This window comes from Ursus maritimus, unplaced genomic scaffold (genome assembly GCF_017311325.1).
Source record: "Ursus maritimus isolate PB19 unplaced genomic scaffold, ASM1731132v1 scaffold_21, whole genome shotgun sequence".
NCBI lineage: Eukaryota > Metazoa > Chordata > Mammalia > Carnivora > Ursidae > Ursus > Ursus maritimus.
In genome coordinates, this window is record NW_024424564.1 from 13,339,662 (window position 1) to 13,352,647 (window position 12,986).

At 42.4% G+C, this 12,986-nt stretch overlaps 1 protein-coding gene across 1 annotated transcript in view; it reads left to right on the forward strand.

The window, feature by feature from the left end:
• Positions 1 to 12,986, forward strand: part of TPH2 (tryptophan hydroxylase 2) — a 107,267-nt gene that overhangs the window by 69,167 nt on the left and 25,114 nt on the right. Inside the window, exon 9 of the mRNA XM_008684308.2 lies at positions 1,595 to 1,721. Within this exon, the coding sequence (XP_008682530.2) occupies positions 1,595 to 1,721 (127 nt within the window). The remainder of the gene's footprint in view (positions 1 to 1,594; positions 1,722 to 12,986) is intronic.

A 12,986-nucleotide genomic window follows, 5' to 3' on the forward strand; every position in this document is an offset into this window, starting at 1 on the left:
CTCAGAATATGTCAGCTTGCTTTCTTTTTTCCCCTTCTGTCTTTAATGTCTTTATAGATAAAATGAAGGACTCAGATAATATTTACATTCTCCTTATGCCCTAAAATCCAATGAGTCTAATTCTCTGCCTTGAGTAATATGATTGGAGAGTAACAGCCATGTATTCTTTCCCACACATTCAGTCATGTGTATAAAGAAAGCTATTGGCACACGGTTGACAGGGAATTAACTGGGAATTTCTTTTAGTATCCTGTCCCCACATTCTCATGTGGCTGCTCGTTCAACCTGATGTACCTATGACGTGCTGGCCCAGGCTGGGCATGTGGTTTGAGTTGTGGGAACAAGATTTTTTGATTGAGTAACGCCATCTGTTTTATGTAGGCATCAATTTTGTGCCTTTGACCACCATTGGCTTGCTTCAACCACATAACCACCCGATGTACTTGATACTTTTAATAATAGTGACAGCACCTGGCATTTATATTCTAGCATCTATTTGAAGTGATACACTCGAGAGGAGCCCAGGTGAAATTAGGAAACATCTTTCAAATACTACCTGCTAATTACTTTTTGCCAGGAAAATAAAATATTGCAGCTTCTTGATCCATTCCCAGAGAATCATAGGGGAATTCGTTCCAATATAGCTTGGTATCAGGGAACACTTTGTGATTCATGACAATGACTCAGGAAGGCATCTGCCTTGTTCCCTGTGACACGTACCTGCCTTTGCCTGATCATTGGCTCCAAATGGAAGCTCAGGCAAATGAGAGCAGATCCAAGCTTCTGTTATTTCCTAGTCCAGCCTAACCAAAGCAGAGGACCGGGAAGGTTTTCCACTGTGAAGGCTCAAGGGAGTTGCTTGTGTGATGGGCAGATAACTCGTTGATGGGGAAAGCCACTTTGATGATGACAATGTGATCGTCTTCTGTTTCCCGGTGTCTGCAATGTGTAACATGACCGGCAGTGCAACTTAAGGGTTAAAAGCAACAGCTTAGAAGTCACCATAAGCTGGATTCAAATTTTGGCTTTATCACCATAGCAAACTTTTTCTGTAAAGGGCCTGCTAGTAAATATTTTAGGCTCCGCAGGCCATATGGTCTTAGTCACAACTACTCAACTCTGCAGTTCTAGTTAAAAAGAGCCATAGACAATACATAAACGCATGGGCTATGGCCGTGTTCCAATTAACTTTACTTATAAACAGGTAGTGGGCCAGATTGGTCCTGCGACTGTAGATTGCCTACCACTGCTCTATAGGATTTTGTATTAGTAAGTTACTCTAATGCTCGAAGTTTCTCTTGAGGATAAAATGGGATAGTGTATGTATCCATGTGGTTGGCATATGGTAAGCACTCGAAAATAGTTGTTGCTGTCATTTACTACAAATATTGGATATCATATAATTGAAGAGGCCGTGAATTGTAAGGTGCATCTGGATCTCAGAGATGTTAAAGGGGGATTAAAACAAAGACTTGATGAAATTTGGTCACAGTGATTATAATACCAAGGTCATATTTAGGATTTTAAGTCTGTTCTACCAGTGAGAGTTTAAAGCCTTTGGTATAACATTTTTTTATGATGTTTTTCTTGTCAGAGACACATGTCATGAACTCCTGGGACATGTTCCACTACTCGCGGACCCTAAGTTTGCTCAGTTTTCGCAAGAAATAGGCCTGGCATCTCTGGGAGCATCAGATGAAGATGTTCAGAAACTAGCCACCGTGAGTTCATTTTCAATTTAAAACACTGTTCTATTTATGTCCATTGTAAGGTAAAGCAAGCTTTAGAGTTATTGACTATGCCCTGGAGAGGGCGTGATGACTTCACTGTTTCCCATGTTCTGTTCTTTTGAAGCACGATGTGTTCTTAGCTTATTAACTATCAAAATATTTGCATTTTATCCTTCTTGTTCAAGGAGTGGCTAGATAGTAAAATTTTTTTTTTTAGGATCTTATTTATTTGTCAGAGAGAGAGAGAGAGAGTGAGAGAGCGAGTGCATGCACAAGCAGGGGGAGCTCTAGGCAAAGGGAGAAGCAGGCTCCCTGCTGAGCAAGGAGCCCAATGGGGGACTTGATCCTAGGACCCTGGGATCATGACCTGAGCCGAAGGCAAAGGCTTAACTGACTGAGCCACCTAGATGTCCCTAGATAATAAATATTTTAGGCTTGCAGGTTATAAGGTCTCTGTCACAACTACTCAGTTCAGTCACCATGGGGCAAAAGCAGTCGTGGACAACATGAAAATGGATGAGTGTGGCTGTGTTCCAATAAAACTTTATTTATCAAAGCTGGCAGTGGGCCAGATTTGGCTTGTGTGCTGATATTCGTTGACTCGTGTTCTAGTTCAGTGTTTATTTCCTAGAGACATTAGGAATAGTAATATATACATTTATGGAAAAGTAGGGGTTGAGCTTGATATTATTTCCGATTAGTCAATAGGGGTGTGGTCAGACATAATCCGAGTCAGCAAGAAGAAGCTGAAGCCAAGCAATTATTGTAAGTACAAAACCAGAAGATTTGATAGCTGCTGTGTTCTCAACAAGGTTTTTCTCAAAACAAGCAATATGAGGGGAAAAGTGTCATGTTGGTGGCTTCCTTTCAGATGCTCAAAGCCAAATCTAGCAAACTCATTGTCCTTACCTTAACCCATTTCTAAGAGCCCGGGGTGAGAAAGAGCAGCTTTATCTAACTCATTGACAGGGCCAGTCCATTTGCCTAAATGAACAAAGCTTCTAGAATCTTAAGTTGTGTGTATTTGACACAGATACTCATTGATGGCATATTAGGCATGCAGGGATATTCTTCTCTCCCACCAAGAAATAAGTGTTCTCCTAGATTTCTTTCTTTCTTTTTTATTTTTAAAGATTTTAGTTATTTATATGAGAGACAGCCCACGAGTGGGGGGAGGAGGAAAGAGAGGGGGAGAGGGAGGGGGAAAGGGAGGGAGAGGGGGAGGGGGAGGGGCAGAGGCAAAAGGAGAAGTAGATTCCCTGCTGAGCATGGAACCCAATGTGGGGCTCAATGCCAGGACCCTGAGATCTTGACCTGAACCAAAGTCAGACACTTTTTTTTTTTTTAAAGATTTTATTTATTTATTTGACAGAGAGAGAGACCGCCAGTGAGAGAGGGAACACAAGCAGGGGGAGTGGGAGAGGAAAAAGCAGGCTCCCAGTGGAGGAGCCTGATGCGGGGCTCGATCCCAGAACGCCGGGATCATGCCCTGAGCCAAAGGCAGACGCTTAATGACTGAGCCACCCAGGCGCCCCCAAAGTCAGACACTTAACCAACTGAATGACCCAGGCGCCCCTGTTCTCCTAGATTTCTTACGACACATAAGCCCTTTCAGTTTATCTTTTGTTTCCTAGTTTTCACAGAGATATAAGAAATGAGAAATATTTTTCTAATATGAGATAAAGAGTAGTGCAAAGGCCAGGCTGTTAGTGTCGGCGTAGCGATGAGTAGTTAGCGGCGTTCGTGGGGGCTCCAGGGAGCTTGGGAGAACCGGCAGCAGAAGGCAGGTCCTCAGTTCTCACTCACAGCTGCCAGACCGGCGTGCAGGCCTTTCTGTGGCCAGATCTCCACATTTTTGAGAGAGACTGGAAATCTAGATTTCTAAATGAATTTAAATGATTTTTAAATTTTGGCTCATAAAAAACATGATGAGCTGAGGAAAATATATTTGTAGACTGAATCAGGATCTTGACTTCCAATTTGCAAGCTCTGCCCGAGGGCTTGTGTCTCATGTATATGGCTATCTATTACTGCATAACAAATCACTGAAAACTTAGGCACTGGAAACAGCGAGCATTTATTATCTCATAGTTTCTGTGTTTGGGAATTTGAAAGCAACTTAGCTGAGTAGTTCTGGCTCAGGGACTCATCCTGTGGTTGCTGTCAAGATGTGGGCAAGGGGGACGCCTGGGTGGCTCAGTCCGTTAAGCGTCTGCCTCTGGCTCAGGTCGTGATCCCAGCGTCCTGGGACTGGATCCACATTGGGCTCCTTGCTCAGCAGGGAGCCTGCTTCTCCCCTGCCTGCGCTCCCCCTGCTTGTGCTTGCTTTCTCTCTCTCTCTCACTGTGTGTCAAATAAATAAATAAACAAATAAATAAATAAAATCTTTAAAAAAAAAAAAGACATGGTCGGGTCTGCAGTTGTCTGAAGATTTAGAAATCTTCTGCCAAGACAGTTCACTCATGTGGCTATTGGCAAATCACTTCCTCTAGAGCAAGTAATGAGGGGATTGGGTGGGGAGGAGAAAGAGAGAGATCAAGGGGAGGAAGTGGAAATGACTTTTGTGACTTGATCACATGTTGTTGATGTCAGCCATATTGTGTTCATTAGAAGGGACTCACTCCAGCCCATACTCAAGGGGAGGGAAATTAGTCTCCACCTTTTGAAGAAAGGCGTGTCAGACTATTTGTATATTTGTAGGCATATTTTAAAACCAGCACACCACTGAGTTCTGTTATTTAATTCTCAAACCTTGGCTCTGATTCAATCTCCACATTTTAGAACTTTTTCCATGCCTTGAAAATTTCCCTTGAAACTTTCTGGGTTCAGTCTTTGAGCCCCTACAGCTTGTACTCTTCATCAGGGGTGTGCGTATTGCTTACTTATCTGACTCTGAACAGTCACAAACCAGGGTTCCACTCTGCCAGGCTCTGCGTGTGTGTGTGTCCGAAGAGAGGAGAAGGAATAAGGTAGGACTTCATGGATGTGAATGTAGGCGGATCCTAGCAAGGGCTCTTATACCTTTCTTAAAAGCAGTGACAAGAAAATAGTTTTATTGGCCCTTATTTTTACACTCCATCAAATGATAATTAATTAAGTCCATCATTCAAGCTAACATTCATCAAGAATATAACAGGGCCTCACATTTGGGGAATTTATAGCCTCTTCACAGGAGAGAAGGTTTGTGTGGAATCTTGAAAGATGACAAAGTCAGCCAAGTTGAGAAGGGAGGAAGAGGGACTGGAGGGACAGTTTCAGCCAGGATAAGACATCTCTCCAGCTTGGGGGTCCAGAAGTGAATGCCTGCTCAGCGCTTTACAGGGCCATGCTGAAAACGAGGATAGCCTTTTGTATTAGTTTTATATCACTACCGTTAACAAATTACGGGTGACTTTAACTTGTGTTAAAACAACACAAATTGGTTATCTTACGGTTTCATAAGCTTAGAAGTCTGACACAGAGGCACAATTAGGGTGTGAGCAGGGCTGTGTTCCTCTCTGGCGGCCCCTGGGAGAATCCGTTTCTTTGCTTTTCCCAGCATCTAGAGGCTGCCTGCATTCCTTGGCTCATGGCCCTCTTCCTCTGTCTTCAAAGCCACAATGTGGCATTTCTCTGATCTTCCTTCCATTGTGACATCTCTCTTCACTGGCTATAGCTGGGAAAGGTTTTTTGTTTTTAAGGACTTATGTGATTAGATTGCCCCCCCCCCCAAATAATTTATAATTATCTCCCCATTTCAAGATCCATTTTCTTAACTATATCTGGAAAGAGAATATATTCCAGGGAAGAGGGCAGAACATCTTTGGAGGGGGGGCATTATTCTTTTTTCTATTCTTACATTTGCAAGAAAGAACAAACACTTGTACCTTGAAACCTATTCTACTAGGACCAGTAAATTTGTAGTATGAGTAAGTTTTCTTTTGGAACTTATATTCCTTAGCATGATTCTAATGCCTTTCTCTGTGGATTGCCCTAGCTACAACAGCCAGAAATACTTCCATCTGTTAGAGATCATTAGGTCATTAATCATGTCTCTCTCTTTCTCTCTCATTTTTTTCATTGCTTTTTCCTGGAATGTATCTGCACCTCTGCAAACACCAATCAACAGTTAGTCTTTAAGTGGGTAAAGAGTCCTAGATACCGTGAGGTAGGAATAGGAAAAAGACAGAAAGGTAGTACTTGCATCAAGGAGCTCATGACCTTGTACGCAAAAATACGGAAAACCCAGAATCAGCGTCAGCTTTTTTTTTTTTAAGATTTAATTAATTAATTAATTAGTTTAGAGAGCATAAGCAGGGGGAGGGGCAGAGGCAGAGGGGGAGAAAGAGAATCTCAAGCAGACTCTGGGTTAAGCATGGAGCCCGACGTGGGGCTCAATTCTGTGATCCTGAGATCATGACCTGAGGCAAAATCGAGAGTCAGATGCCCAAGCAACTGAGCCAGCCAGGCGCTCCCAGCTTTTATTAGGAGAGATATGGACAAGTGGGCTTAAGGGGAGTCGTCCGAACGTGTTTGAGTTCTGAGTTCAGTGGTGGAGACTGGGATTCGGAATTGGGAGCAGGGGCCAGCAGACAGGTTCATTTGTATGTAAGAAGTACCTGGTGACAAGTTGAGGATCAAGTGTCCCCTAAGAGAGCCAGCCTTTCTGGACTCTTGCAGTAGCTTTCACAGTTGAAACAAGCAAACAACAACCAACCAACCAACCAAACCCAAGAGAGTACAAACGTGCAAAAGACCTTAACACAAAAGATTTCGAATCTCTTCTAAATGCAGGGGAGAGTTTTGCCTGATCCACTCATTCCTCTTTCCCCCATATTGTCTGAGCAGCCCTGACACCAACCCCCTCTGCTTTCCCGCCTCTCACAAGCCTTGCAGCTCCAGTTCCTCCAGTTCCTTCCAGTTTTATAGACTGCCCATTTACTCTGAAAAGTGGCTCACAGACCGAAGAGAAATCTGGAAAGCTTTTTCTGTGTGATGTGGGGAGTATGGAGGAAAGACTCCCAGTGCAAGGAGGCCAGGGAGATTTTCCCTGAAACCCTACTAAAACTTCTCTTGACTTCTGAAACCACATCCCATCTCTCAGTGAAAAAGAAAGTGAACGGAAAACTACTGGAAGGTGGTTTTGAAAGAAAACACAGATTCCGGCCAGTAAACCCTGGAATAAATAACCTATTGGATAACTGCATATTAATGACCCTCAAGCCATGTACTGTAGCTAGAAGCCCAATTTAATGACTCAGGTAAAAGACTAAGAGATTAAGGGCTGGGGCGCCTGGGTTGCACAGCGGTTAAGCGTCTGCCTTCGCCTCAGGGCGTGATCCCGACGTTATGGGATCGAGCCCCACATCGGTCTCTTCTGCTGGGAGCCTGCTTCTTCCTCTCCCACTCCCCCTGCTTGTGTTCCCTCTCTCACTGGCTGTCTCTATTTCTGTCGAATAAATAAATAAAATCTTAAAAAAAAAAGAGAGATTAAGGGCTAACTAAGGCCTCACTGGGAGGTGTGAAAAGTCCAGGGGTGGGGGGATAGTGGTGGTTGGTGAGGCCTCGTAGCTGTCCCAATGAGAAATGGAGGTGTTATTAGCTATTTCCTCAAAATTGTTCCCATTAAGTCCCCTGAAGAAGTACTGGAGTAAAATGAGAGATGAAATGTACCAAAGGAGAAAAATCCATAGAGAGGACAAATGGAAAACCACGGAAATCACTATTTATGCAGCACAATGAGACAGGCCATATTATTCTTTTCCTCTAGGTGAGATTTATATTATTAATGACTCTGTTTATGTAGTGCCTGCTTTTCCTTGTTTAGTGAATTTAAGCACTTAGGAAACAGAGTCACGCCTGTGAAGGCAGACACTTAAGAACTTTCTGTGATGTGCTGTCCACAAGTCCATCCAAGGAAGAAAGCAACGTCCACTAGGACAAATTGGCCCCACTAAACTCTGTTTTGTCCGGAGCCGCCTTTGGACTCCTGGGTCTGATTTCAGAGGGACCAGGCTACAGCCTGTAGCTAAAGTGCCTCTTCTTGCTGTATTTCTGCATGATATTTATTTTGACATTTCAATAATGCTCAGTGTTGAGAATGAAGCTATCTCTGCTGTTTATGTGGGCCGTGGTTTCTATGCTTGGAGAACCATTTCAATGAAACTCTTTTGTATCTGAAGAAATTGATGATGACGCCTCATAAATGTATTTCAAATGCATTGTTAGACGTGTAAATAATTTGCCCTCTGGTGGATAATGACTAAGTCCACTGGCTTTGGCAGCTGCATTCTTTTTATACTCGTCATAGCGGTCCAGGGTCTGCACATGATAGATATGCAAAAATATTCCCAATAAGGGCCGCTTCGAGTGTGCTGTGATTCTGAGACGAGCCATTTCCCACCGTAGCGCTGGCTTAAGTGGATTTAATAGCTTAGTGCCTTCTTTAAGGGGTGTAAACGTCAATGCCTTCAGGGGCCAGCTAGGTCGCAAACACGTGTGAAACAGCCTCATATACGATCATAAGGAATATAGGAGCTTGTGGAGAACCGGAGAATACACATTACACCTAAAGGCCCTCAAATCCAAAAATTAAAACAAAACAAAATGTTCTCTGGCTACACACTGTGCCTGCAAGCTGAAGCGGAACTACACGCTTTCAGTGGCCAGCCCTTGTAGCTGAAGTTAGGTGATGCATTAGACCTACCATCCTTGAGGGCTCCACCCGTGCTGGATTCATCTCTCTGTCAGAGTGGATGTTCTTAATTACTGTTTGCTGACTGTTTTTCCCAAGAGAGGGTGGCTATTGCGGGGTTCACTAGAGATGAGTATCCTATCTCTGTCAAGAGATGACTGGGTTTGAATGAACCCGTGAACAGTTTGAAGCATGATTGTCATGTGTGCTGAGCACGTGTCAAAGGTTTATTTAACTCGTTAATGAGGGAGAAGCAGGATGATGAATTGAGGGACTGAGACCATGTCGTCCCTGAAAGAGAATTCTGGAATAAGGTGCAAAATGGTTTATGTTCTACAGGGTAGCACCCCCATAACTTTGAAGGTGTCTTTCCTACCAGGCAGGATGCATTTGCGTGTCTAGTAGACAAAAATAACTTGTGAGTTATCCACCTTCACAAGTGAGCAGCTAGCTTCATGACATCTGGGCCCTGGTGAGTAGTAAACAGGAAGTCCGAGAAAGGTTATATTGCCTAGACCAATGCTGCCCCAACCGTAGTATGTAATAACCTAGGGATCTTGTGAGAAGGTAGATTCTGATCAAGGAGGTGTGGAATGGGGCCTGAGATCTGGCATTTCTGACGAGGTCCCTGGTAATGCCGCTGCTGCTGGTCCAGGACAATCAGTTGTCCTGCTAGCCAGGGGTCCTGTTGGACAATGCTTCAGTCTGTTTCAAAAGGCACACAGTAATCTTCCAGTCCTAGTTCCGTATTTCCATACTTTTTCTACAAACTGGATTAATAGAATATTGGCAGATAGATATTGTGTGGGATGAGATGAGTTTATTTAAGACGTAGATTGGGGCTAAAAATGGACGTTTGCATCAACGAGTGCCTTGTCATTGGTTTCATTTTGAGTGTCTGCTCTCAAACTCTCCTGCTGCCTGCTCTTTGGCCATATGACTTATTTTATTCAATTTTATGGGAATGCACAAATAGTAACTTGCTGATGAAGTAAATTTAAGAACCAGTCCTAGAAAAATATGGATTTCTCTTCCCTCCAAATGTCGGGCAATGTACAGGGGTGCCTTTCACCCAACGGTGCGTCCCATCCTACGGTGCGTCCCATCCTACCACGCAGATGGCTTCAATTCAGTCTGTTCATTTTTCACATCATAAAAGCATTTGAAACAGACAAAGCCGTGCATCATTTGTGGAGAAAGCAATCAGTATGAATACACTACAGATGTTTCCAAGCAGAATAAATCGGCCTCTGGCCTAGTTGGAATTTTCTCTCTACAGAGAGTTTTGGGTCATCCATTCAGTTCTGTCGACCCTGAAACATGTTTACCTTCACTTTATGATTGAAGGTTTCTGTCACTGGGTCTTGGAAAGCTGATGAGCGAAGACTCTTGGCCAAGGGTAATAAAAGAATAAGCCATCTTTCCCAGAATGTGTTCCCAGAACATTAGTCTCATGAAATGTTATTATGAGTTTTAGAAAAGAAGGGATCCATGGGCAAATATGTTTGGGAAACATTGAGTTAGATAAAGAAAACAGCTTTGTTTGTAAAGTATAGGACTTTTCAGAGACTTTAATGTGGTAAGCTGCAGGGTAAATGTCCACAAGTAATAAAAAAAAATTATTTCTCCAAACTTACCATGTTTCCAACCATTTTAAGATGTCATTGGTTGTAAAATATACCTGTAATTTAATAGCTTTTTTTTAAAGGGGAAAAAAGTTTTAGTTAGAAGTTTTTGACATTGTAAGATAAAGCTCCATCTTAGAAATGTTAAAATGTGAAAACAGTGAACTTGAGAATTAAGGAAATGCATTATATGGTTGCAGAAGTCTCTTTCTATGGAATGCATATTAGCATCCTAAGCTTTTAATAGTCCAAGGAACAACTTTTAGGAGATGCAAGTGTAGAATGATTTTTGAAAGGGTAGAATTCACTGTGAACAGAGAACCAGTTACCAGCTTAATTTTTTTTTTCCAGAATAGGATTGTCAGGAAATTAATAATACAAGGTTCTGTTTGTACTTTATCAAAAGAAATAATTTATTTGTTCCAAGTAAAAGAGTTTGCATTGATTGCGGCTTTTGATGGTCATGAATCAAGTGTGTTTGAATTTCCAGTTATAACCAGGACTTTCTCACGCTGAGAGTGGTAATGAAATATACAGTTAGTCTTAAACTAATAATCGACCATAATTCACACTCGAAGTGTACTTGTAAAGGTAACCTTAGTTTATGAATTGCTAATTAATATTTTCCTGCCTGTGGGAGGACATTAGCTTGTTTCCCGGTTACTCGTCTTTGCCTACCTGCCTGGGAGGGGGGAACTTAGGTATGCTTTTAAGAGACTTAACGTGCAGCTCTAGTTCTTTCTGAAGATGGATGACATTAAAAATGACCATTTCAGTATCTCTCCAGAAAGCTTGAAATAAGCCCCAGGCTTATTTAGTCCATGTAGAGTCTTTGAACTAGTTCAGCTGTTTGGATCATTTGATACAAAGCTGACAAAAAGCTGGAAGGAATGCACTTTTATACATTCTTAATTGAGATGTTTGGGCAAATGATCAGTGTGTGTGTTATTTCTAAGAGTAACTTAATTAAAAGTTAATAGTATCTATTCCAACTCATTACTTTCACTTTTATGTCTTCTGTGCATATAGAAAAATTGTAGCACCTTGTAGGAACACTGTATTTCTTCAGCTAGCCCCATAAAGCATAACTTTTTCGGTGTTTTCCCTTAGCGTCCTTTTGCCCGGGCTCACTTCCTTCTGACTGTAACTCTCTTCCGGGAACTTGGATGCTGGAGCCAAGGGTATTTTCTCTCTCTCTGTATGTTTCACTTATGACATTCGTCCTTGCCATTATGAGGTGATCGCCATCTATGTATGTTATGATGAGGACACCATCGTTATTTGGAATTAAAAGTGAGCTCTACGTTACTCGCTCTGGTTAAAAACAAATTGATTTGCAATCCAGAATAGTTGTATATTTTTGCAACTTGAATCTTTCTTCGTCGTTTAAAACCGTATCCTAGCGGCTTCGGAGAGCCATCGTGTAACTGCAGATGAGGGGGAGAAAAGCCCAACAACCTACTTTAGGTACTTGGAGACTCACACACATCGAGGTGCTTGGCAACAGTGCGTGCTGTCTGCGGGCCGAGTGAGCGCTGTGCCCTCTTCATTTTATCCATCCAGGAGCACCAAGAGCCAGCAGCTGGAGTCTCTCAGCACTCGATGAAGCAGCTTTTGGGGTGTCTGATGGGCAGTGTGTGGTGTGGCGCGATGTGATGGAAAGGGCCTGAACCCCAAGTTAGTCCAGTGGGGCTTGAGTGCCAGCTTTTTTTTTTTTTCTTTTTCCAGCTTTACTGAGGTATGATTGACATACAACATTGTGGAAGTTTAAGGTGTGCAATGTGCTGATTTGATATACTTATTTATCGCAATATGAGTGAGTAGTTAGCTAACGCCTGTGTCCCGTCACATAATCACCATCTCTTTTTTGGGAAGATGTATACGCTTAGAGAGTTTCAAATATGTAATACAGTATTATTAACTCTCATCTTCATGCTGGACATTAAGATCCCCAGAACTTCTCCGTCTTATATCTGGAGGTTTGTACCCTTTGACCAATCCCTCCTCCTATCCCTCACTCCTTAGCCCCTGGTAACTACCATTCTAGTCTCTGTTTCTATGAGGTTGATTTTTCTATTCCATATGTGAGATCTTACAATATTCATCTTTCGCTGTCTGACTTATTTCGCTTAGCGTAATGTCCTCCAGGTCCATCCGTGTTGTTGCAAATGGCAGAATTTTCTTCTTCCTCAGGGCTGAATCGCGTTCCGTTGAGTACCACATCTCCATGCATTTGTCCATTGATGGACACTTATGTTGTTTCTATATCTTGGCTATTTTGAATAATGCTGCAGTAAGCATGGGAGCATAGACATCTTTTTTAATAGCCTGTTTTTATTCCTTTTGGACATATATTCAGAAGCGAGACTGTTAAATCATACGTTAGCTCTGTTTTTAACTTTTTGAGGAAACTCCATACTGCTTTCCATAGTGGCCGCACCAATTGGTATTCCTACCAACAGGGCAAAAGAGTCCCCTTGTCCTCACCTCCTTGCCAACATATGTTATCTCTTGTCTTCTTGATGTGAGTACCAGCTTGGTTACTTCCTAAACTTGTGTTCCGGGACAGATTACATTGCCACTTCATGCCTCCAATGTCTTCTTTAAAATGGGGATATTCTCCTACCACCTGATACTGAATGAGGAGCAGATGGGATGAAATATTTCTGTGACACATATGCCACGCCGTTATCTATGTCATGCTCAGATATGATAGCACTCGATCTTACCACTACCCAAGAAATCCTAACTGCACCAAAGATTCTGTATTATTGATTTCCTAATTTTAGAGTCATTTTAAGGCCCTAAATCCTCGAGCTCTTCATCTAGAGATAACTTCTTCCTGGGATTCAAAAGCCCTGACATGGAGCCCTTCTTACTTTTTCTTCTCAAAGTAAGCTAGTATGCATTCATCAAGCACAGAAGATTTCTGCAGTCATTTTAATTTCCATAAAGATG